The sequence below is a fragment of the Propithecus coquereli genome, unplaced genomic scaffold (genome assembly GCF_000956105.1).
Source record: "Propithecus coquereli isolate 6110/MARCELLA unplaced genomic scaffold, Pcoq_1.0 Scaffold869, whole genome shotgun sequence".
Taxonomy (NCBI): Eukaryota; Metazoa; Chordata; class Mammalia; order Primates; family Indriidae; genus Propithecus; species Propithecus coquereli.
The window spans coordinates 218,803-244,385 of NW_012154940.1; the positions used below are offsets into that span (position 1 = coordinate 218,803).

The window sequence follows — 25,583 nt, forward strand, 5'->3', positions numbered from 1 at the left end:
GAGGCAGGTCCCTCTGCCCCAGGGCCTCGCAGGGACCAGCCCTCACTCTGTGCGGCCTCCTCCGCCAGGTACAGCCAGATCCAGGCCAGACTGCAGTGGGCACAGCCAGGCAGGTGGGGGCGTGGCCGCTCCCTAAGCAGGAACACGCAGATGGTGACGGACAGGTTCCGGGTCGGGTGGGGTGGGGTGGTGGCCACATGGGCAGCAGAGCAGACGTGGCCGTCAGCTGAGGAGGGGAGCAGACCTGTCGTTGGTCACTGTGGGCCTCAGCTGTACATGGGCGAAGGGATTCCTGAGGACGAGAGAGAGAAGTGGCTTTAGCTTGGGACAGGCACATGGGTGAGCTGGCCCACCCTGGGGCCTGGAGCCCGTGGCTGTGGGGTGCGGGGAGTGGCGCTTTCCGTGAGGCCTGCTGGCCCTCAGTGCCACCCTCCTCACCTCCACGTGTCCAGGGGCCCCCGCTTCGCTGTCAACCCCCCCAGGGCAGCGTGGGCAGGTGCGGCTGGGGAGGGTCCAGCTAATCTCCCAGCTGCGGGTGGACATCTGCCACGAGGGGGCGGGAGCCACGCCTTCGCAGGACCTAGGACCGTCCTGGGCGGGGTCCACGTCAGTTTGGCGAGCCCCCCCACCAGGCAGGCCATGCCCAAAGAGGACCCGCCGACACCAGGGACACAGCTCTGTGGACCCCGCGAGCCCAGCCCAGGCACATGGGGGGGTCTGCGGGACGACACGCAGCTCCACGGAAACACAGACACGAGACGCACACACACTGGTGCCCACAGGGCTGGGGTGGGATCCCAAGGCCCCTGCAGAGGGCTCAGCCACCTGTCACCGGGGGAGCTGAGCCCTCCGCTGAGTTTCCCGGGGCCACAGCTGACGCACAGGTGTAGGACTCAAGACAAAAAGTTGAAATGGGACGAGATGAGCAGATGAGCGGGGCCCTGCCTGGTCCTTGCGGAAGCCTCCTCCCTCTGGAGGACCCCCCCACGGGGACAGTACAGATGGCACGTGGACATGGAGGCACGGCAGGGACAGGACTGGCTCTGGTGAAGCTGCGCTCGGCTCCAGAGCCGTTACCTGGAGCGGAGTCACCTCTGGCGCAGCGGGGTCCCCGGAGCCTGGGTGGGCGGCAGCGGGCCCGTGGGCAGGTGGGCAGGGCTCCGTCCAGTGTGCCCAGGAAGCAGCCCGTGGGCCGGGCACATCTACCTGTTTTCCTGAGGACTTTGTGTTTTCTAAAGAACTGTGACACTTTGCACTGCGAGTTTTTAAAGAACCAGGTGTGGTGTGGAGACGGGCATATCAGCGTGGCGCCCACAGCCCGCACAGGGCTTGTGCGTTAACTGACTTTCCACTTAGAGCGTTGCGACCCCGGCAAAGGCTGCTCAACGCCGCCTGCTCGATCGGGCTTCTCTCGGCTTTGATCTGCACGGTGACTGCGCCCTCACTGAGGCCCGGGCGGCCAGGGTTCTGCCACGGCTGGTGGCGTTTGCCTCCAGCAGGCCCAGAGCATGGCCGTGCCCTGCCCGCCTGCTTCTGGAGAAGGGCTCTGTGGCCTGCGTCTGTCCCTGAGCCCAGTGTCCGCTGGGGCCTGGGGAGATTAGAAATGGGGCCAGATTTTCCTATTCAGAGTCGGGGACAGCAGAGGAAAGATCAGAGATGCCCCCCGGGTCCTAGAGGGGGAGCCGAGGGCAATTTTAAGGATACACCTTGCCCCTGCCCCGACTCACACCCATTCTCATCAGAGAGATTCTGTGGCAAAACCACATCGTCGCCGGGGTGGGAGCTGCAGGGCCAACGCTCTCCCGCTGCCCAGGGCCCTGTTCCGCAGCCCGTTTTCCATTTCTCCCCCAAAACGGAACCCGCCGAGCCATCCGCACCATGAAGTTCTGAGGACGTGGGCTGGGCCACGAATGGCCGCGTCCAGCCTTGGCCTTGTAGTCAGGCAGGACCTCTGGGTGGCCTCTCAGCAGCCCAGCCCAGACCCCACACGAGGCTCGGGGACACCCCGGCCCACACCGAGAGGACGCCTGAAATGCTCTACAGCCACCACGGAGCTCACCTGTGCGACCCTGTGTGGGGCCCACCAGAACGGGACGCAATTCGGAGCCCGAAGCCACTGCAGGGTCCCCCCCACCGGCTAGGGAGCAGGTCCCACAATACTCATCCCTGCCAGGGGACAAGGCCCAGGCTCAGCTTCCTTCTCAACACCCCCGTCTGGTGACAAACAGCAAACCACCGAGACAAAACCAGCACACCCACCCCTAGCAGAGGGGATGCCAACGACACCCGTCCCAGAGCGCGGGGACCCTGGCGGCAGGTTTGCTTTCTGAGTGGGACCTGGGGGGTCCTCGGCACACGGAGGACTGGGCCCCACTTCCTCGCCAGGGGACGCCGTCAGAGGCTCCTGGGTGAGCCCGCGGGACGGCCAGCGGCTCTGACAGACGGCAGTGGCGGCCACCCCGCGCAAGGCACGGCCAGGAGGGTGGTGTGGACACCCCATGGGGGGACCCCTGCCCTGCCCACGGGCAGCTCTCAGGGATGCTGTGACCAGAAACCACACGTCACGGGTCTTGGCCCCGCTACCCCTGCACATGCGCGCGGCACGGCAGCTCCCGGTCCGGAATCGCAAAGCTGAGGGAGCCGCGGACGGCGGGGAATCATCTGTGCTGCCCCAGGCGGCGGACAAGCCCGGTCACCACACAGTGTGCGCGGCTCCCGAGGTGGGCCTGGAGCAGGGGGCAGCAGCGAGACAGCCGCCGATCTGTCTCCACTGGAGCGGGTCCCTGCACTCGGGCGCGGTGGGCAGCGGCCTCTGTGACAGCACCCACTGGCGTCGGAGCCCCCAGCACCCTTGGCTCAGGGCAAAGTGTGTGTGGGGGGGTCCCTTGACCAACCACAGGTGGCTTTTGACACGCCCCCCCCAGCCCCCGTGAATCAAGGCACCAGACTGTGGCTGGGATACTGCGCTGCAGTCTCTGCCCTGCCCTGCACGTGGTCCCAGGTGAAGGCTGAGCCGTCAGCCCTTCCTGAGCCCCAGGTGGGGGGGGGACAACATGGCCCCCAGGCAGCTCAGAGGGACCCAGGGCCAGCAAGCAAGGGCTCTGCAGCCGCCCGAACGTCTCAGGAGTCGGGGGCGTGAGGGAGGGGGCCAGGGCCCACCAAGGGCATTTTTATCCTCCCGGCCCCAAATTTCAGGACTGTTTTTCTACAGAACTTTTTAGAATATGCTGCACCTCAACAACAGAAAAGCAGCAACAGAAGAGTCAGGGCCCAGGGTCTGCCTGCGACCACTGTACTTGGGAAGGATGACGGCGCTGGCCTCATGGGGCTGCCCTCCTGGTAGTTCAGGGTGGGCGGCAGGGGGAAGCCCCTTCTACCGGGGGGACAGGTGAGCACAGAGCCCCTTGCTGGTCCCTGTGTCTGTCTGGCCTCCCTAGGATGGAGGGAAAGGGGCTGTTCCAGAAGGCGGTTGGGGGATGCCGCTGAAGGCCCCCATGCGTAGCGAACCTGGCACCACGTGTGGGTCAGATGGGGCAGCAGAGCCCCATGTCCACCTGTCCCCACGGAGCCAACAGGTGCTCTGGGGGCCGTCCCCAGGCCCTGACCCTGGCTCCCCGGCTGTCATACTCACCGACAAGGCCGGGATCAGGCCGCACCCCACGGGGTCGGTATGAGAAGTGACAAAGTGACACACACCCGAAGGAGCCCAAGCGGTGCTGCATGGTCAGCTGAGAAAGGCCCGGCCCACAGCTGCTCCCCGGGGCCAGCCTTGGATTGCAGTCAAAGCACCCAGCAGGGCAGGAGAGGACCAGACAGAGGCCAGGCCAGATCCACGCCCAGCACGTGGGAGTGGTGGGCACAGAAAGGCGGAGCCCACAGCCTGCAGACGGAAGAAGAAACCCGCAAGCCAAGGGGCCTCAGTGGAGGTGAAGACCCAGAGCCCGGCGCAGAGGCAGGCACGGCAGACCTCCCCCGGCTCTGCCCGGCCAGAACGCACAGCTGGGGCCAGAGGGTCGCTGGAGAGGCAGACGACCGGCACGAGAAAGCCAGGGCAACTCACTAACTCTGGTCAGGGCGGCTCAGAATCTGGCCACTTCCACTTCGGCGCTGCAAGGAAACACAAGGCTCAGTTGGCAGAGCGGAGGGGAAGGCAGGGTGGGGGTGCCGGGCCTGCCTTGCTCCGTGTCCTGGAGGGAGCATGGAGGCGCAGGAGGGTCACGCCTGTGCCAGGTGTCCCTACCCTCTCAGCTCGGGGGGACAGGCGCGGGGAGACGGCACCTCTGCACGCCCCAGACAGACACGTGCAGGAACTGCAAGGAAGCTCCAGACCCAACTCGGTGCAATAAATAAAACTTTTATTCAAACAATTAACTGCAGTACAGGGCACAATTCAGATTTTAAAAAAAAGGAAAAGAAACAGGAAAAATATTTTCAGCACTTTACATCTTCGTACAAGTTTTGCGGTTTTGTCTACATTCATCCATTAAGCATGGAATCCCCTGGATTTGAAATCTTTTAGCAAAATTAGAACAGCACGGAAGGTTCTCCTTACAGAGGTCCTGGTCCTGGCTTTGTTTTCCTTAAATATAAAACGGGTCTGTCTGTGCCTGGAGCTGCTTCTCTCACAAACCATGGGCAGGTGTGCGGGAGGGTTTTGCTAAATCACATCAGAAAAAAGGGCGTCCGCAACTTCACTAAAGGGCTCCCCCGGCAGGCAGGAGGCGCCGGGCCGCGCCCTCGCGCAACGCCCCAGAGTTCAGGGTGTCAAGAGAGAATACCAGTAGCCACCGAGTCCAGTGCGTTTGCTTCTGAAGTCACCAAGACACACAGAAAGACGAGAGTGTTTAGGAAGAACAGGGGCAGGGACCGCCTGCTCCCCTGGGGGGGAGGCGGTGTGGGGGTGGCACGCTGAGCCCCCTCCCAAGGCCGGCCGGCCGTGCATACCCTGCCCCGCGCAGCCAGGCGAGCGGCCAGGACGGCCTCACAAGGCTGGTTAAAGAAACAATTTCCAAAACACGTGGGGGAGGGTCTCTGGAGGTCTTTGGAATGTCCGTGTGCAGCCGGGCAGCGCCTGCTCCCGGGCCCGCTCCTGCCAGTGCGCTGCGTGAGGTACGACACCCCGCTGGGGGACACGCCCGGCCTCCGCATAACTGCCCACGCACACTGTCCAGCGGCGCCCACGAAAGGAGAGGCCCTCGGACGCCGGCCTGGTGACCCGGCTGCGGCCTCCCTCACCGGAGGGCAGCTTCCTCAGGAGGCCCCCAGCTCAGCACGAGCCCCTCCTCCATGCGGCCTCAGAAGGGGCCTGGGGCAGCCGGTCCCAGGGCACGAGCCGCGGCCCAGCACCTCTGCTGTCCTAGCGGACGCCAGCGTGAGGGGGTCAGATGCAAAGTAACAGTACGTACACCGGAGTCCATGCATGCCTGTTTTTGTTTTCCAGGAAAAAAGTCCTTTTTCCTGTTTTTCGGGTTTTTTTTTTTTTTTTTTTTTTTTTTTTTTTTTTTTTTTTTTTTTTTTAAGATTTTCTTTTTCTTCAAACTTTAGGCCTGGCTCAGTGAGCCTTGGAAAGGGGAGGGAGCGTCGCAGAGGCCCCTAAGCTGCCCGGCAGTTTCTGCGCGAGGGGCTGGGGACACAGGGGGCTGTAAACACAGGGGCGGAGGAGCAGCACCATGGACCCTGGGGGAGCCCAGAGTCTGGGGTCACCAACCAAAAGGCGGGGGCGGACTGGAAAGGAAACAACCCAAGAACAAACCAGCGAGAGCTGAGGGGCGGAGATGGGGCAGGGGCAGAGCTCTCCAGAGCAGCAGCCGCCTGCGGTCGCATCCTCACACTGTGGACACCAGCGTGCCACTGCCGCTGTGAAACAAAGCACAGGACAGCTGCCCGGCTGCACAGCGATTGCCCGGCCAGAGCAGCAGGCCCGCCATGCCACGGAGGGGGCCAAGGCCACCAGCCATCAATGCCGCTGGCCTCAGTGAGTTCTAGGGAGATGAGGCCCAGAAGAGGGAACAGCCCCAGGCGCTTCCTGCGCCCCAAAGGAAGAAGAGCCAGCCCCAGAGGTCCCAAGAGGAGGACTTGCCCCCACCCAGCCTCTGGCACACCCCCCCCATGGCCCCACGGACGGGTCTGAAAGTCTTACCTGCTCACGGACCTGGCGCCATAGTCATCCAGACCCTGGGGGCAAGGCAGAAACAGGTCAGGCTGGGGGACCCAGGGTCTGAACCAAGTCCCCACCTCCCCGCATGACTGGTGCACGTCCGCCAACCGCTGCTCCAGCCTCAGTGGGGTCAAAGTGGACTCCCCAGGAAGGCTTCCCCTCCCCCACCTCCTGGCTGTGGTGCTCAGGGGCCTCCCTGGTCCCCAGTGGTGAAGTGGTGACCTCCCAAATTAACGAGATGCCTCGTCGGGCTGTCTGTGCTGTGTGCTCCCAACTGCACAGGACAGACCCCCTAAGACCCCTCTCCACGTGTGTCCCACGGCAGGGGCCCTGCACCCCCAGCCCCCGAGAGCACCGCAGGCTGCCTCATGCAAGCCTGGGCGGCCCTCGCACCCGAGTCCCCAGCTGTAGTTTCCTGGAAACCTCGTGCAATGTCCTGTCCTCGGAAGGTCACACTGCCCAGGAGCCCCCATGTCTCTGCCAGCTTGACCTGGCCCTGGGGCATCGAGGGGTGGTGACGACACTGAAGCCATCCTGAGGCTGGTGCCCTCCGAGGGCCCTCCTGTGACCCGGCCAGCCAAGCCCTCCGCAGAGGGAGGTGGCGGCGGGGGGGAGGGGAGGCAGCGAAGGCCTCAGGATGACCCTTTCCCCAGGCTCAGCTCACAATGTCAACGTGGGGGACCCTCACTAGCCAAGGGCACCTGAAAAAGACTGTTCTTTTGTCCCTTGCGATCCCCAACCTGAGGCCCAGCCCTAGAGACTGGCCTCCCTCCCCCAATCCCATGAGTCTCCCTGGGCAGGGCACGGGGACCCAGCCCAGACGCCAAGACCACCACACTCCCGGGACTCCCGGGCAGCGTCACTCTCCTAGACCTCGGCCCCCAGTACTGGATGGCCCAACCCCCGGGTCACGGCGACTAGAAGGCTCTGGCCACAGCCCATCCGGAGCAGCAGGTGCTCATGTCACATGACATGGCTGAGGGAGCCCCTGGCTTTCAGGGAAGAGCCCCTGGAAACCAAGTCCTCCCTGACCGGGGGTCCTCCTGAGGCAGGGGTTCAGGGCCCATAAGGCCAGATGCTTCCCAGCCAGACACAGCCCCCCGGGGGGGCAGTGAGCCTACATGGCTGCAGGGGCACCTGAGCCTGCGGACAGAGGGTGGCCACGGCAGGGAGCACACACACGTCCCAGACCGACCAGCCAGCCCCGCCCACTCACCTGGGAGAAGGCGGGCACGGCCACGCTGTAGGGCCGCTGCTTGAAGGTACCGGCTGTCTGGGCGGGGAAGGCCCGGGAGGACGCGCCGTAGTCGGGGGGTGGCAGGGCCAGGTCGTCCTTGTCCAGGAGGTTCCCGGTGCTGCTGCTCTTGCCCTGCTGCAGGCTGTAAGCGCAGGACTCAGAGGCCAGGCCCAGCGCCCCCGTCCTGCCCCCACCTCGCCCAGCCCCACAGGGCACGAGCACAAGCTCCCTTGGTGGCCGAGACCATAGCCACGCTGACCCCCCGGGCCTGCCCGTCTGGTCTCCCTCCCTCCTGTGGGCCGCTCGCCTGGCCCCGGCACGAGGCTGCATGACCGTGACCCCTGACCTTCCCAGCAGCCGTGTACCCCACTAAGTCCCAGCCACACTTCTCCAGAGCCTGTCCCAGGTCTATAGGAGATGGGCCACCATGTGGCACCTGCTGCCCATGGGCCCTCGGACCCCCCTTTACAGGGCACCTCCTGGCCCGGCAGCACCTCCATGCCCATCTACTCCGTGGGCCTCAAACGTCCAGCCCTCGGGGCCTGTGGGGGCAGCCACAGAAGGGGCCAGAAGCCCAGCTCTCTGTGCCCAGGGGCCTGGGGCAGCGCCCTTGTCCTCGCCGCAGCTCCTGTGCAGAGCTATGGGCCACGTGCTCCCACTGGGTCCCGGGCAGCGCTCACCTCATGTGCAACCTGTCACCACCGTCGCTGTCCAGCACCCGCGTGTAGGAGAAGGGAAACCAGCCCCGCCTGCGAGAGAGGCCCGCACTCAGCTCCAGTGGCACCCCGCCCGCACCATCCCCTCCAATCCCAAGTCCCACCCGCTCCCAGCCTGACTGCAGCCGTCTGTGGAGAGACAGGTGCCAGCACTCCAGAGAGACCAGGGACTGGGCCCACAGCTGTGTGTGCTCGGCCCCGAGCTGCCCCTGCCCCGATGGGAGCTATGGCCGACCCAGACCCAGCCATAAGGCCCCTGGGGCACCCAGCAGAGTTGCTGCTCCTTGAACAGGCTGGCTCCTGCCACACAGCCCCTAGCCACCATGCTGAGCCTGGGCGCCAAGACCAGAGCAGCTGCCGGAAGATGCAGGGTCCCTCCGGGACGAGTCCCCCCACCCAGGGAGGTGGCTGCCTGAGGGCCAGAGCAAAGCTCAGTTCACGCCCTCCCACCCGGGTTAGGAGGGCAAAGGTGTCAGGGCTGACTCTGCCATGGGGTGATACCTCCCATCTTTCCAACAGACACCGCACAAAACTGTGGGCCGGGGAAGGCAGACCCCAACCTAGGTGGCCTCCAGATCAGGCAAGGGTGTGACCTCAGCCCCTCGGCAACAGGTATTCAAGTAGCTGAGAAGGTGCAGCCCTTCCGACTAGACAACAGCACTTCTAGGCCAACCCCAAACTCCAGGACCCAGCAGACACGTGGAGGCCGTGGGAGGAGACCACACACCCCACAGTAGGGAAATGGCCAGATGTGCCATAGCTGTGCACACTCGTGGGACACTGCACCGTGGCGTGGGATGGTGCTGTGGCCACGCAGGTGACAGGCGACCAGACTGCCGCTGAAGGTCACTGCTGTGTGGGGAAAGACTTCCAGGGTTTCTTTCGTTCTTACTGCCCAGGTTTTCTATGACAAGAACCTGTGCCCTGAACCCCTAGTCTAAAAAAGGACCCAGAGGCCGGGCGCGGTGGCTCACGCCTGTAATCCTAGCTCTCTGGGAGGCCGAGGCGGGCGGATTGTTTGAGCTCAGGAGTTCGAAACCAGCCTGAGCAAGAGCGAGACCCCGTCTCTACTAAAAATAGAAACAAATTAATCGGACAACTAAAAATACATAGAAAAAATTAGCTGGGCATGGTGGCGCATGCCTGTAGTCCCAGCTACTTGGGAGGCTGAGGCAGGAGGATTGCTTGAGCCCAGGAGTTTGAGGTTGCTGTGAGCTAGGCTGATGCCATGGCACTCTAGCCTGGGCAACAGAGTGAGACTCTCAAAAAAAATAGAAAAGGACGCAGAGCCACCGGCGCATCCGAGCGCCACAGAGCCAGCAGGCTGCCATCCCTGCGCCACTGCAGACAGGCAGGCCACCCGCACGCGCCCCCGACGGCACTCACATCTTGGTCTTCTCGCTCTCGCCGTAGTGCCAGCCGTCACGGGCCTCGGGCACCAGCAGTGTGATGAGGTCCCCTTCCTTGAAGCTCAGCAGGGTGCTGTTGTCCCCCGCCGCGTGGGAGAAGATGGCCTTCACCCGCATGCGCCCGTTGCGCTCCAGGCCAGCGGCCATGGAGCTGGAGCGGGGCAGAGTCTTGTTCTCAGCTGTGGGGACAGGGGGCAGGCGTGAGGGGACTATCCCCGGCAGAGGCAACAGAGGCCAGGCAGCCTGGACGCAGTGCTGAGAACACTCCCAGCCCATGTGCTGGATGGCGCCAGAGGAACCGTCGGGCTAGCTGGAGCCGTCCCGAGTCGCTGACTGAGCGAGCCCGCGGCCACCATGTCACATTCACTGCCCCCTCCACGCGCCAGACACTGAACAGGAGGGGCCGGCGAGGCCTGCAGTGCGGGACAGAAAGCCCAGGTGCTGTGCACACACCCGTGCCTGCGCACATATGCATCCCCAGACAAGCATACATATCACACGCACGCTTGTGAGCCTGGGGTCTCCCAGGCCCCCAACCCAGCAACCAGAGGAGCCCTTACTGGCGGCGTAGCTGTTTTTGGGGGTCACGCTCTTGCGCACGGGCAGCGTGTTGGAGTACGAGTCGCTCAGCTTGCTCTGGGACTGCGGAGGAGACAGGGACTTGGGCTGGGCAGCCTTGCGGTCAGCCCAGGGATTGTAGTCCTCGCCATCCGGGCCTGCGACACCGTTCATGACGGGTGCGTTCTCCTGGGCAGACATCCGCTGCAGAGGGGGCAGCAAGGGGCAGGGCGTTGCCGGCAGCCCTGGACGGGGCCAGGCGGGACAGCGCCCCTCCCCTGCAGCAGGGAGGCCCGCTCAGCCAGCTGGCCTGCCCCAAGAGGCCACCCAGGTGCAAGGTCCCCCTCCCGTATGCTTCCTGGGGCCCACAGACTCACCCCCACGAACGGTGCCAGCTCGGGGGGCACTGGCAGGGGCTTGGCCCCTGGAATGGGGTCTGAGATGACCAGGTTGGACTTGGAGGCTGACAGGGTGCTGGGGAGGATGGCGCCGTTGCTGTTAGCCACCTGCTGCATCAGCTGGACAGCGCGGTCGGGGATCTTGTTGGGGTCGGCACAGGCCTGTTGCCACAGCGGCAGCTTCTGGGCCAGCAGCTCCTTGCCCTGAAGGGGAGGAGGCAGGACAGGGAGGGCGTCAGGGCTGGGTTCCCCCAAGGCACCTGGCTGAGGCTGGGGGCTCTCTTTGCCAGGTGGTGCTCTGCAGCAGGACAGGCTACCTGGGAGCCGCGACGCCCAAAAGGAGCTTCCCGGCAAAGGGCTGTGCCGTCGGGGGGCCATCAGGGGGGAGAGCAAACCAAGGCGCAACCTGGCAGGCCACAGGCCATGCAGGGGCCTAGATGTAGGAAAAACGGACAGGGGCCACACGGTGGCCACACAGTGGACAGACCCTTTGTGGGTAAACCACAGAATGCTATCGAAAGAGCACCATCCGGCAGGGGCAAGAGGGTGTCGGCCACAGAAGGGACAGAGCTGCTCCGCAGCGGCAAGGCAGGCTGCTGAGGGTGCGGGACGCTGCCTGGTCAGGGGCGCTCGGGCAGACACACTGGTGCTTAGGGCCCGAGGGCCGGAGAGCCCGAGTCCCAGAGCCCGGCCTTGCTCTGGGCCAGTGGGACACAGCCCAGCTGAGCACAGCAGAGTGTCAGAGGATGAGGGAGCCTGAGGCCTGGCCAGGGGCTCCAGGAATGGGACTGGCCTGAGTCTGGGGTACGGGGCAGGGGGTCCCGTGCCATCTGCTGCAGGGAACTCCCTGCCTAGGATGCGGGCACTAATCAAGCCCTGCATCACCAGCCGCCACAGACCTTGGAGTGGCCGGAGGTGTCCCCAGCTTCTCCAAAGTCCCCTCGATCCCCTTCAGCGTGGCTGGGTGGGCAGGGGCACCCATGGGTGGAAAGCGGAGGGTGTGGGACAGCAGCCCTCCTGAGCAGGTGTCTACATTGGGCTAGGCGAGCCGCAGTCCGAGGGCTGGACTCCTCTTTTGTAAAGGAAAGTATTTACGAATCACCTGTGGCCACTCATGCCACAACACACAGAGCCAAAAACATTTACCAACTGGCCCGAGAGAAAAAGGTCTGCTGACCTTGATTTGACCCAGGTCAACGATAGAGGAGCAAGTCTGGGTTTGGAAAAAAGGGGGGTGGGGCACACAGGCAGGGACCAGCGCCTACGTGGACAGCCCAGGGTGAGGGCGCGACAGGGTCACCGCCCTCGGCGCAGCAGGGCCTCCAGGCTAGGAGAGCAGCTCCGGCCTGATCCGCACGGGGCCCCGACAGCCACTAGCCAAGGTGACATCCACCCCAAGCCCCTGAAGGTCGCGTGGAGCAGCCCAACCCCGGCACTGGGGAGCTGCCGGGTCACCTCATTGCTGAAAACAGCCCTGGGGGGGCTGCCCTTGGCCGCAGTCCCAGCCCAGGTGCTGTCTGAGTGGATTTGTGGGAGATGTGCCCCTTCTAGACATGCAGGGGGTTGGAGGCCTGTGGGGAGGGGTCTGGAAGCATGAGGTGGGGGCGGGCCCATCTGTCACTCTGCTGCAGTCCGCGTCCCCTCCTGGAGCCACAGCAGCAGCAGGGCTTTCCCACCCGCCCTCCCCAACCCTGTCACGCGGCCAGCCCCCGACAGAGGGCGCAGACGCTGCCGCTGTGCTTGCAGCGCCCTCTCGTAGCAGAGCACACACCGCGGAGCCAAGGCTGCAGGAGTTTGCAGCGGGAGCTCCCTCGGCCCTGAGTGCAGGGGCAGGCACCCCACGTCAGAGACCTCCCCAGAGAGTGCCCACGATGGCACAGCAGAGGAGAGGTGGGGCCAGTGTAGCGTGCCCCCCAGGGGACACAGATGCTATGCAGGCCTTGCTTTGCACCTGCCCCCAGCACCCTGGCAGGCCCAGCAAAGGGAGGGGTGGCATTTGTCTCCTTGGTGCTCCCTGGCTGTGGGGACCAGAGCTGGTGCATGCCCTGCAGAGCCCCGGAAGCCCCGTATTTGAAAAGGACGTGACCAGGCCTCCCGTGTTGGCTCGGCTGCCAAACTACATCTTCTAAGCTCTCAGAATGCTCTGGAATGTTTCAGAAGATGCAATCTGATTCCATCCCAGCTCCCGCCCATGGGTGAAGAGAGGCCCACTGACCCTGCCTGTTCATGGCGGGGCAGTCTGTATTCTGGGCCCCACCTGCCCCCAGAGGCTAAGTCAGCCCCCTCCAAGGGGTCCTTCCCTCTCATGGTGGGCTCTGACCCCAGGGCCCAGGTCTTCTGTGGAGGGGCCCCTGCAGCCCCTCCCCGAGAAGCTCGTTCCTTTGAGAAGCCCCTACAATCTCTGTTCAGCAAGTCCGGGCTGGGTCCTGGGACACAGAGCCTCCCAGTGCAGAATCCCCCAACCCCCAATGAGGTGCCAGACTGGGGGGCCTCGCAGGGCAGACAGGGCTGCAGGACCTGGGGGGCTGACAGCAGGAGAGACCACTGGCCAGGGAAGGGGTCCCCCAGACTGGGGCACAGGAAGGGGAGTGGGATGTAGCCAGGCTCGTGGGTGCAGAGAGTAAGTAGAGGTGACAGAGGACCAGGTCACCGAGAGCCGGACCCCGCGGCCAGGTCTGCGTTCTGCGGAAGCCCCTCTGGTGCCTCGAGGGACGGGCCTGGGGAGTGGCCTGAGAGCAGGGGGCTGGGTGGTGGGCAGGGCCTGTGGTTGCCCCGGAAACCAGGAGGGAGAGCAGGTTCCAGTGGGATGGGCTGGTGACGTGGCTTCATCCTGGATGGCCAGAGGCTGGGAGCCCAGGACTCGGGGTCGAGGGGCCACCAGGGGCGGCACACGCAGACACAGAGCCAGCTGGACGGGGGAGCCTTGCACCCCACCAAGGGACCAATGCCCCAGACAACGTCCTAGGAGGCCCCAAAAGCCCACCAGACCCTGGATGCAACCTCTCTCAGAAACACACCGGGTGATTCCCAACGCGAGTCTTTAAAACACTCGCACCCTCCGACCTGGGAACCCTCTCTCTAGAACATGCCCAGGAAAACCCAAACGCATGGAGACGTTCACCCTAGCGCTCTACCACAGCTCAAGCCTGGACACACCCCGGCGTGCTCTTGGGGACGGGGTGGATGAGGTTGCTTCTGTCTTCGAGGCCCAACTGCCAGCAGAGAGCGTGGCCTGGCGCCAGCCTTACCTTGGCGTGGTAGGCGGCGGAGTTCTTGGCCACGGCACACTGTTTCTCCACGAGGAAGCAGAACCGCCGGCGCTCCTCGGTGAGGGCCGTCTTGTAGCCGTCGGACACGTAGCCCTCCAGCTCGCCCTGCTTGTTGCTGATGGCATCGATGTACTGGGGTGGGGGAAAGAGAGGGTTAGCGGGCGTCAGGAGGACAGGGCAGCCCATGGATTTCATTAAACCGTCCCCGGACAGAGGACCACCTGTGGTGTGTCTGCCCACACTGACTGGTGTGGCCGAGGGTCTTGCCTCCACTGGGGGAGCCTGGGAAGGGGTTGGGCTCTTCTTGAGATGGGGAAGGTGCCCGTGCACTGGGCAGGTTGCTGGCCAGCACCTCCGGGAAACCTTGGTGTGGGCAGGGTTTGGCACAGCCTGCCTGCGTCCCAGCTCCTCAGTCCCACCGAGGGACAGCTGCTTGGTCCTCCTGTGCCACCTGGTGTTCCCTCGGCCTATGAATGTGTTTCCAGAGCCTCTGAGCCTCAGCTCAGCAGGAGTTGCAGGAGAGGTATAGCCAAGGGACCCTGACCGGGGGCTTGTCCCTCTCTCCCACCTCTGAGTGCCTTGGAGCGAGGCAAGGCCAGCCTTCCAACGACACACCCAGGGGAGTGCGTGAGAAGGAAGTTCATGGACAGGACGGAACAAGAGGTCACTGGTCAGGAGCAGGGACCTCCTGCGATCAAGGATGGCTGTCCACCGGAGACACCGACGTCTGCCATGTGGCCCCCGGGTCACACTTGTGGGAATGGCATGTGCTTGGGAGAGGGGCTGCGCAGCTCGAATACTGAGAAGTGACCCAGACTGCTGCCCTTCCACCTCGGAGCTGCTGCAGTGCCCAGAACAAACACGGTGGCTTTGGAAACGCCCTCAGCTCATACAGGTGTGCTGGGCTCGGAACGACAGGCAGCCAAGCCAGACCCTGGACCAGGGCAGCCAGCAGGTGGCCCCACCCCTGGATCCGGAGGTCGGTCCTCAGGACCTCAACAGCTGTGCGTCTGCGTCTGGCTCTGTTGTCAACGGCTGGCACGTCTCAGCCATCTGTGCCTCCTGAGGGACACAAGATCCACCCAGGAAGCGCCCTGGCCAAATCAACCCAAGAAAGAACCAAATCTCAACCTGACAAAGCCTCCAGATCCAACCGCCAATTCCGAACGTGCCCAGACGGGGGGACTACGATAAAAACGGCATAAGCATAGAGTAGTCACGTCGAGACAGCGGGACGGTGGTTCCGAGGGACTGCGGAGGGGAGTCCTCTTTGAGGGGACAGTTCCATTTGGGAAGATGACAAGGTTCTGGAGATGGAGGGCGCTGATGGCCATACAACACGAATGTGCTTAAGGCCCCTGGCTCATACCCTTAACAGTGGTTAGAGCTGTAGCTGTAAAGTGCATCAGTTACGTGTATTTTACCATAGTTAAAAAAGAAATTCTTAAGAAGGTGGCACAAGGGAACCCTTAGAGGAGGAAAAGGAGACAGGGGGAGTTTGGGGGAAGAGCGCCGAGAGGCGACAGTGTCGACGCTGCCCTTTCTGGAGCCGGCACCAAGGGCTGGACCGAGGTGTGACGCCCACTGGGTGTGGTGGGAGCACCAGCATCACCACACCCCCCCAGGGCTCCGCCTCTCTCCCTCTGGGAGGAGCATGACCCCCCTGTGCCAGCCCCTCCATGAACCAGCTGGTGGATCGTGCGCCCAGGCCTGGCGGTGGCAGCCCAGTGCCACGGCACAGCTGGCAGACCCGGCGCCTCCTCCATCTCCAACGACAACCAAAACCACCTTGTACGTGAACCTGGACCCCGTCCTGCGTGTGGAGGAACAGCCAGCCACGGCCAGCTCACTTGGCGCAGGGAACGAGGATGCTGGTTGACTGGACTCTGATTTTGTAGGCTGGAAACCTCCCGTCCTCGAACGTGAAGACGGCGGGTGGCCGTCCAGGGTGAGGTAGGAGCCCCCAGGTGCAGACCCCCCAGTGTCTGCTCCCTCCTGAGAGCTGCTTCTCTGCCGGGAGGATCTTTGCGGCTCTCCTCCTGTCTGCCTTCTCCTCCCACGCCCACCCCAGGGGGCTGAGCCCCCACCCGGCTTGGGGCAGAGCATCCATGGTGGGCACGGACCCCCACCGGTCGGCACTGCCGTGGGAGTGGCTCTTTCAGCATCCGCGCTTGAGCAGGCTGTCCTCCGCAAGGGGGCGGCCTCCCCCGCCTGACTCAGGCGCCAGCCTCCCCCACACGGAGCTGACTCAGCTGGGGGGCGTCAGAGTGCGGAGCAGAGTGGGGCGCGCAGAGCAGACCGTTCCCTGGCTGCCGCCCCACGAAGCCTTGGCTGGGGGTGAGGGCCTGTCCCCAGTGCTGCCACCAGCGCAAGGCTCTGTCTGGCAGTCAGAGCAGCCACACCGTGCCCCAAGGCCAAAGCCCGCCCAGGCCTGTCACCTTCCCATGCTGTGCTCAGTCCCCTCCCCTCTGGGCTTTCAAAATAGCTGGCTTGTCACCTCACCCCAAACCAAGGCCACAGCCTCGGAAATAGGCCTGGGCCTCTCCAGTGCCCCACAGGGTCTGCCTGAACGGCTCCCACTGCACTTGGGGAGAAGTGGCAACACAGGTGAGAGACCCCCCAGGCAGCCCCGGGGCGGGGGGGCCGAGCTACTCTTTAGAGAGCTCTGCTGCCTCCTCCGCCTCCCCCTTCGCCTTCCCTCCAGCACCAAGTACTTTTCCTCTGGTTACACAACACGCGCCTACCAGGGCCTCCTGCTCCGGGAACCTCCCATGCACTCCGCAGCGCCTGCTCCAGGAAGTGGGGCGGTGAGCCAGCCAGCTCTGGGCCCCCGAGCTGGTAGAGGCATGGGGGGCATGGCTGGGCGGAGGGGCTCCTGGGCTCGGGGCCCTCTGTGCTCCGGCCTCAGCCTGGGTGCCAGGCTCCTCTCCCAACCTTCAGGGTAAAAGGCCCAGGTGGGGCAGGGGGCTTGTGCACAGAGAGGGGGTGAGAGACAAACCCCACGCCCCTGTCCCCCTCATCCAGGGCTTATGCCCAGCACCAGGCTGAGGCCACCTGGGGGTCCCACTCACTGTCTCACCCACCCCATCCAGGAGACTACTGGGGACCCTGGGGGTGCGGCCTCTAGGCTTCAGCTTGGAGCCAGGAACCCCCTAACCAGGGCAGCCGAGGGGGAGTGTGCAAGGTTCCTGAGGGAAGGGACCAGGAAATTCCCAACTCACCCTGTCCTCAGGCCACTCACTGTGCCCTCCCCCGGGGACTTTTCTGGGGTGGCTGGGCCTGGTGGAAGATCGCACAGAGCCCAGAGCACAGCAGGAGACCTGCCCTCTGGCCAGAGAAGCTGGGCAGACACCGAGGAAAGCGGCCCAGGGGCCCCCGAGGCAGGAGTAGGTGGCACTCAGGAAGCAAAGGTCACCCGAGGACAGCAGCGTGAACCAGGCTGCACGGCCCCCCGGGTCTCCCCACCCCGAGAACAGCACCGCCCTGGCCCAGGAGCCGGCAGGCTGCCCACCCTACGGACGGTTTCTGGGTTTCCAGGCTGCGGATCCGCGCACAGACGCGCTGCTCCCTGGGGTGCGGTGCCTGGCAGGGCCCTGGCCTCCTTAGTGGGCCTGGCAGCCTCGATGCGGGCAGGGAGTGGTGTTTTACTTTTAATATTTCCACCTGCTCAAACGAGCCTGTGAATGGCTGGGAGTGGCACAGGTTACAAGCGGGCACGGGGGGGGACAGGGCAGCCAGTCTGCACAGCGCTTCGGCAGAGGCCCAGCCTTTGCTCACAGGCCCCCAGGCCCGGGGGAGAGGCAGGAGTGAGGCTCCAGCCCCAAGGGGCCGGGAGAACCAGGATCCAGCCTCGGGCCCTACAGTCCAGCTGTGTTGACCCGAACACGAGCACTCAGCCGTGGCAGGCCAAGTCGCTAGTGACACGTGGCTGCCCGTCTAGGAACACCAGCCGACACCAACTGCTGGCGGAGCAAGGCTACAGCTTTCCTGAGCGGATCCTGGAAACCGGGGCCACGTGAGGAGCTTCACCCCACGAGGGGCCCAGCGGGGGTCAGCAAGGGAAGAGGAGGTTGCGGCTGCTCCGTGGGGCTCCAGCTACTCTGACCTATGGCTGAACAGGGCCAGAGGACATACCACAGCTTCGGTCTACACCACCGACCCGGCACCAGGCCGTGTGAACTGGCGCCGAGCCCGTCCCCGCGGGCGGGCAGCCAGGCTGCTCCTGTCCCCGCCCTGCTCCTTGCTTAGCTGGGTGCCATGGCGACCGCACTATAGAAACACCCAGCTGAAAGCATTTCAGACCCACAAAGCGCTCCCACTTAGTCACTCTGGCTGAACAGCCCTGTGATCCGAGAAGACAAAAGTGATCGGAACACATCTCTGCTGCTCCCCAAAGCTCGCTGGTGACTCAGGGTGGGGGAGGGGCATTCTAGAACAAACTGAAGCTGCTCTGGTTCCCTCATCCGATACGGCTGCTGTGGCTTTCCCACGTTTCTCAGAAACGGCGCATTGCCCCTTTAGATCCCCTGCAGCGCGTGAATGAGAATGTGATTCCTGGCCTTCAGCTGTCACCAGGGGTAACAATTACCCCCAAGGACATAGCTCCGGACCCAAGCAGCTGTGACATGTTGGGGGACAGGCAAGACAGGTCACAGGCCACCCGCTGGCCAGGCCTACCGGGCCTGCTGGACCCAGCGCCCAGGCTCAGAGCGGGACGGCCAGCTGGCGGTCAGTGCGTGGCAGACCAGAGGGCCTTTAAATCTCACCCTAAACACCAGTGCTCAGAGCAAGACTCAGGTTGGACTGGGCAGAGGGCAGTGGTGCCACCCTGCCCAAGGGCCGGCACCCCGCTACATGAGGAATGTGCCACAGGAACACCCTCGGGAAGAGCGAGCGCCTCTTTGGCAGGATCAGGGGTCCACGAGCCCCGAGGGCCCCCAGTTCCAGAGCTTTCCGCAGATTGGCGGGTTGGGGGATCCATGAACAAGAGGTCCCCAGGGCCCCACCACCTGCCCAGCACCCGCATGTGCTGGCCAGGCCAAGTGGGCACAGGAGACTATGTGGGCACTTTGCACCCACCATGGGCTGGACACGCTCACAAAAGGTGGCAGCCCAGAGACCAAGCTGTCCCCAAGAGCAGGACGGGGGGCCAGGTGGGGACTAAGATGTCCGAGTGGTCCAGCCCCGAGGCTCAGGGCAGCAGAGTGCCCATCCTTGCCCCTCTCCCCCAGGGTGCCCCATGTCCCGACACCGTCTCTGCATGCAGAGGCCCTGAGAGAGCGCTGTGACCTCTGGCCTTTCACACTCCCGCTTGTCCTGGTGAGGACCTCTAGCCCATCTTACTCCAGAGAAGACAAGGCCCGCATGGCTGCCACACAGCACGCACAGACCGCCCGCAGCACTGGAGCTCTGCTGAAACGAGAGCGGGCTTAACCGCCCTGCAGTGTCACACTCCATGCCGTGAACGGCAACGGCCTCTGCTATTATCTTTTTTGAAGATCTGAAGTTCTAAACGATGGTTATTCTGTCTTTGCTTTGTTAATTACACACCCCTTTAAATAGAAAGCATCTCTCCCTTTCTCAGACCCCAATCCGGGTACGCAGGCCTGGAACCTGCACCCATAGCGGCGGAGGCGGCGGGAATCGTGGGGGTGCGGACTGCTGATGGCGCCACAGCCTCTGGCCAGTCCTCTGCACCGCGGGGGGCAGAGCTCCAGGGGCCTGCGTGTGATTGCTCCGGAGCCCCTGCAATCTTCCGGAGGAACCCCACCCCCAGACACTGCTCTCTCCTCTCCCACAACAGCCAGCAAGGGCTGCACCTGCCTCCTGCCCCACATCGTCTTGAAGGGGGGACAGGTGACAGGCAGAAAGCCTGGCTCTTCTTGCAGCCCTAGGCACACTGGTAGCCCCAGCCCAGAATAGCCCCAGGGGGCAGGAGAGAGGCCAGGCAGTGCCCTCCCCAGCAGGAGCCTGCACAGGCCCACGGCTCCAGGCCAGGCTGCCAAGGTCCCAAGCTGGTCCTGCAAGGTTGTCCGGGGCCTTCACCCTCTGGGCAGCAGGTGAGCCCACACCCTAGTCAGCTGCGCAGGGCCCTGGACGCCCCTCGCCCCTCCCAGCCTGCCCTTCTGCAGCACCTGTTCTCTGGCTCTCATGTGGGCCTCTGGGGCCACCCCTCCCTCAGCACCAGAGCCTGCACAGGCTTAGCAACGACAGTGGCTTCCCCAGACCCCAACACCTGGACATCCAGGGCACAGTGCAGGGGATGGCATGGCTGGGGGCATCCACTTGGGGAGACCCTGCACTTGCCCAGGGCCTCCTCTTGGCTCAGTCTTTTTTTTCAACAAGAGCCAGGCCAGGGGTATTGGACAGAACCAAACTGAAACCCGGAGGAATCCTCACCCCAGCCTGGAAGGTGCACAGGAGAGAATGCGTGTAGACCCCGACCAGGCTCCTGCCGGCGCGGCTTCTGAGGGCTGGACACGTGGACACGACCCAAGGGGCAGAGGCTGTACAGATGTGCCTGGTGCCCGCCACACCAGCCAGACCCCTGGCTCAGAGGCCCTGGAGACTGGCCTGAGAACCTTGCTGCACCCACATCTCTAGGGGATGGGGGGACACACAGCTCGGCTAAGACCACCGGGCCAAAGAGATGGGCTTGACAGGCGAGAAACAGACATCTGGGAAGGCACGGGTGGCTGCGGGGCACCCAGGGAAGGAGCCGCTGCGGATACGGCAAGACCCATCCTGGGGGCTGAAGCCACACTACACAGTGGGGAGCAGAGGCGCACGGCTGCCCACCCCCCACCCAAGCTGACACTCTCCCACCAGGAGGTCCCCACGGGTACAGGGGCCAGCACGGCCTTAGGACTGGAGGATGCCCCAAGCCTCCCACCTCTCCGGAGCTGGCTGCGCTTGGCATTGGTGGGCAGGGGCTCCCGCTCCTCCATGTGATGTCAGACTCATGGCCCAACCCAAGGAGGGGTGAACCACCCTGCCCTTCCACCATGGACTTCACCTGCAAGGTGGGGCATGTGGATGTCCCCTGCCCTGGCCATTCTCCCCGTCCCCGAGGTGGGCACAGGCTGGGCTTCTGCTTCCTGGGTCTCTGAGAGCCCCCCTAAGACACCCTCTGTTCCTAAGGGAGAGCTGGACGGAGCCTGTAACCCACACCCCCAAACCCACGGCACATCCTCCGCCTGTGCCCTCTGCCCCCCACGCAGTCGGTGCCTGGCCCGGCAAACACAGATGACCCAATGTCTGGGGACTGCAGGGCACAGCCAGCCCACAGCCCTCGGGCGGTCAGGACAGCTCCCCACGCCTTCCCAACTTCTGTATAAAAGCTCTCTCGTCCTAGTTAGCGCCCCAAATGCTTCTAAGCTCCTGTTCCCTGACCTATAATTAAAATTAATTCTTTTTGTGTAAATCCCAAAACACAGTCTCAATTACAAGCAGTTCCTGAGGTCGACAGGCTCCTCGGCCCAGCCCTGCTCACGGGATGCCACTGCAGGCTGACAAGAGGGACGATGCGCTCTCTGGGACAGGGTCTGGCTGACCCCTCCAAGCAGCCCACCTCTGCCCTCTGCCACAGCCATGGGCAGTGCCTGCCCTCCGGGCGTGGCTGTCCTCAGCTCAGGTCTGGTCACCATCACATGGCCAAGCCCGGCATAGAGGTGGCATGTGTGAGGCCTCTGCCAGGCTGGCGTCCCTGGGGCATAGGCCTGGCCCCCACAAGCTCTAGGGGCCTGGGCCCCCCCACCACGCTCACAGCCACACGACTCCCCCAGTGAGTTCCCATTCCTGGGAGACGGGGACGCTCTGCACATGCGCAGCTCACGGGGCTCCCAGCAATCAGTTCAAGACCACTCACCTCTCGGGTGCTGGGGGAGCCCACATCAGCACCTGCACGTCTACCTGTAGAACCCGGGAAGACCAGAGTTAATGGACTCCATCGGCCAGGTGCAGACCACCCCGTTCTCCTCCAACGAGAGCAGCTGGCATCAGGGCACCAGCTTTGGGGCAGTCCCAAGGTGGGGTTGCTGTGCTGGCCATGGGATCCGGGACCCCCCCCCAGACCAGAGAGCTCCCTAACCAGCTCCACCGTACCCACTGCCCACTCAGCTATACCGCTGGCGGGTCCAGCTCAGCTCTGGATTGCTGGGTGGGGCCATAGAGCTGGAGAGACTCCGGAGGCATGAGAGTCTCCAAGGGGGCAGGGAAAGGCCACCATAGGCAGGACAGATTGGGGACTGCATCACGGCCTCTGTGTCTCCCTGACCCTGGCCCGACATGGGCTGCGGGACCCCACGGCATGGGGTCCCTCCCACTTCCAGTAGCGCAGGCACCGCCCTCCTGGTCATTCGAGGGAGCAGCCCCGGAGCCAGACAGGCCAGACTCCCACCCCCAGCCCAACAGGGTGTGGGCATGTCTGTCTCTCCCAGCTGCTTCAGGGATGGGGACAATTCGGGTCTCCCGTGGCCCCAGGGGCATGTGTGGGAGTCAGTGGCTCCAAGAGCTGGGAGCTGGCAGGGCTAGTGGCTGGAGCACCCCAGTTCAGGCCAGCATCGTGACAGCTGCTGCCGACACCCAGGCACCCAGCGTGGGCAACAGCCCTGCACTTCCTCATGGTGGGGGGAGGGGGTTCAAATAGGCCATTTCCCCGCAAACACCAGGACCTCGCTGATGTCCTAGGCCCCAGGTCCAAGTGAGGCCACCTGTATGGAAGGCGGGGCCATCACCAAGGGGTGGAGCCTCAGGGAGGGGCAGGGCTAGCATGAGGGGGCGGAGCCCATCAACTCAGTTCACCTGCCCAGGTGTTCCTCTGCTTCAGAAGTGGACAGAGTGGCCAGCAACGAAAGGCCCCCGGGCCCTGCCCTGCTCAGCCCTCTGCGACCACACCCTGCAGTGGAAGTCAGACCTGAGCACCAGTAGGACAGCCCCAGGGGGCAGATGGGGTGGGCAGGGCATCCCAGCCAGGATGCCGGGGAGGTTGGGCACACCCACCCCAAGATAGCAGCCAGCGTGCCTCCCACGCCGCTCAGAGGGACCCAGGGCAGCTACACACCACGTGCCCATCCCCTCAGACCCCGACATGCAGTGAGGAACTTGGACTTCCACACCACTGGGGAAGTGAGCAAAACACACCGGGAAGCGGCCCTTGCTGCTCCGCACCCTGAAGAAATGTTCTGACACACACGGTGCAGTGGCTTGCGCCTGTCATCCCAGCACCCTGGGAGGTCGAGGTGGGAGGATGGCTTGAACCCAGGAGTTTGAGGTTGCAGTGAGCTGTGATGACGCCACTGCACTCCAGCCCAGGTGACAGAATGAGATTCTGTCTCTAAACAAAAAAACAGAAATTCTGAAACTGAGCACTTCCTAGCTATCGACTGTGACCAGACTGTGCTCAGCACCGAGTGGGACCCAAGAGAATTACAGGCCCCAGCACTTCCCAGAAGAACTCAGTTATCTGGAAAAAAACCACAAAAATAAAACCCTTGGGTGGTTAAGGGTCAAAGCACTGCATCCCAGGGAGCCAGGGAAGGTGTGCCCCAGGAGAGGCGCCCAGGCAGGGCACAGGGGAAGGGGTGGATGCCAGCTTGGCCCTCCCAGTCAGTATTAAGAGAAGGGAAGAGGGCAGCAGTGGTCCACCTCACGACCAGGGAAACCGAGGCTCAGAGAGGCTCTGGAGCTTGCCACGGCCACATGATCCATGAGAGACAGAACTGGAGCCTAAATCCGACTCCCAGGGTCTCAGGGCTGTGCCTGGGTGGCACCATCTGCAGGCCACGCAGTGAATGAGGAGTTGCCCCAAGTCCTGGAGCCAGTAGGCAGCTCGGGAAGAGCCGGAGGTGGCTGGTAGGGTGACACCTGGCAGGTGCAGGGACCCGGCCCCACGGAGGCTGCATGGCCATGCTAAGGGGGATGGCTGACCCTCGAACTCGGGAAGAAGGGTCAGCAGAGGACATCGCCAAGGAGAGGGTGCGGGAGGGCGCCTCACCGAGCATCACTGCAGCCAGGCAGGGGCTTCTCCAGAGAGGCCGCTGGGCCACGCGCACCCACACCGAGTGAGGCCCCCGTGGCAGCCTGCACTCAACTCACACCCACTCTCCCAGCCGCCCCCACGGACCCCCACGGCACACGCTCCGGGCCACCTGTATTGCCACCCCTGCCGCCCTCTCCCCAGGCCCACCCACGGTGCGGAGAGGACTGTTTGCCTCAGCAAATCACGGCCAGGCAGGCACTGTGACGGAAATGCCACCATCATGCCCGACTCCCCCAGGCTTTCAGCTCTCACGCATCAGGACACGACACCCTCATCCTCCACCCAGCTCAGAAAGCCTGGCCTGTCTATGGCCAAACCACCCTGAACGCACCCGATCTCGTCTGATCTCGGAAGCTAAGCAGGGTCGGGCCTGGTTAGGACTTGGATGGGAGAAAGCCCAGCCTCCCAGGGCCAGGGCAGGGGCTTTGTGAAGATGCCCAAAGCTGGCACATCCAGTCCTGCCTCGGCTGATTCCCAAACCTGGGGTCACCCAAGCTTGTCATCCGAGAGCACCTGTAGGCCCCCGAATGGCCCCCGCCCTGGCCGCTCTAGCTCTGCTGTCAAACGTCTGCTGCTGGCGCCTGCGGGACCCTCACCCACAGCCTGGGCTGCCACCCCTGCCTCCCCAGACCACGAAGCCCAGAAGCTGAAGCCGGACCAGGAGCCCCAAGTCACCTCCACACTCAGCCCCAGGTGGCTTCGAGTCAGCTGACCCTCAGGCCAGTCAATCGGGACCACTGAGGCACTGGAGGTGGCCCCATGGAAAGGACACAGGTCCCCGCAGGGCTGGGAGCACACGGCAAACAAGCAGGTGGAGTCTGCAAGGAGTGGCCCTTCCCCGTTCCCTGAATGGGACGGGTCCAAGGAGCCAGGGCAGAGCACACAGCCCAGGAACAAGCCCCACCCACGGGGCTCTGCAGGCGCCCGCACCTGGGGCAGAGCGGCACGGGCAGCAGCGGCCAGGAGCACCGTCAGGGCTCTGCTGAGCAGAGGCTTGGAGGGGGGCAGGCGGCCAGAAACCAGAGGGCAGGCGGCTTGTGGGGCTCCGGGCTGCGCGGGAGGGGAGGAGGGATGCCGCGGGCCCACAGCCAGCCCTGCTCAGCCCGGGCCTTTCCCGAGCCTCAGGACACCTGGTCAGCACCCGGCTATGACCTCTGGTCTTCAGCAGGACACTCCTCCAGTGGCTTCCAGCGAACCTGGACAGGGCAGGGTCAGCTGTGCCAGGGAGGGGACCACAACCTGGGCAGGACAGAGCCTCGCATATGCAAATGACGGAATGTCACCGAGGTAGGAAAAGGAAGCACTGATGCTGACAAGGAAAGGGAGTGACACACTGACACGCTATCACGGCGACCCTGACACGCTGCACTCTGCACAGACTGACACGCTACCACACGGTAACCCCCGAAACGCTGCACTCTGTGCAAGACGCCAGCACGCAAGCTATATGCTACAGTGTGCGGTCCCACAGATGGTCAGAGCAAGGTGACCCAGACAGAAAGCAGGCTGGTGATTTCGGGGTGGGGTGGGGTGGGGCGGGGCGGGGCAAATGGCCCTGGGGCTCCGAAATCAGCTGAGTATGCTCCGCGTCACGGACTGGAACCTTTAAACGGTGAACTGTGGCCTCGGTAAGGCCGTTACCGAAGAATCCCACAGCACCTCGAGGAGAAGGGTACAGCCGTCCAGCCACCCCAGCTGAGCCCCATCCCTGGGCCACCAAGTTAACCCCCAGAAGGTACCCTCTGAGAAGCTGTCACACCCGGCCCAGGTGCTCGGGGCCAACCACAGTCGCACTTGCAG

General features: G+C 63.9%; 1 protein-coding gene across 5 annotated transcripts in view; it reads right to left on the reverse strand.

Annotated features, from left to right (window-relative positions):
- Positions 1 to 11: 11 nt before the first annotated feature.
- BAIAP2 (BAI1-associated protein 2) overlaps positions 12 to 25,583 on the reverse strand; it is a 68,580-nt gene continuing 43,008 nt past the window's right edge. The window contains exons 7-15 of one of the 5 annotated variants that reach the window (XM_012664177.1): positions 13,724 to 13,876; positions 10,455 to 10,679; positions 10,080 to 10,281; positions 9,497 to 9,698; positions 8,075 to 8,143; positions 7,374 to 7,536; positions 6,140 to 6,174; positions 4,061 to 4,107; positions 12 to 292 (exon numbers count right to left, since the gene is read on the reverse strand). In XM_012664177.1, the coding sequence (XP_012519631.1) occupies positions 4,080 to 4,107; positions 6,140 to 6,174; positions 7,374 to 7,536; positions 8,075 to 8,143; positions 9,497 to 9,698; positions 10,080 to 10,281; positions 10,455 to 10,679; positions 13,724 to 13,876 (1,077 nt within the window). In that variant the 3' untranslated portion in view covers positions 12 to 292; positions 4,061 to 4,079. Of the gene's footprint in view, positions 293 to 4,060; positions 4,108 to 5,503; positions 5,857 to 6,139; positions 6,175 to 7,373; positions 7,537 to 8,074; positions 8,144 to 9,496; positions 9,699 to 10,079; positions 10,282 to 10,454; positions 10,680 to 13,723; positions 13,877 to 25,583 lie in introns of those variants that run through there. The other 4 variants (XM_012664178.1, XM_012664175.1, XM_012664179.1 and 1 more) reach the window with 4 other exon arrangements.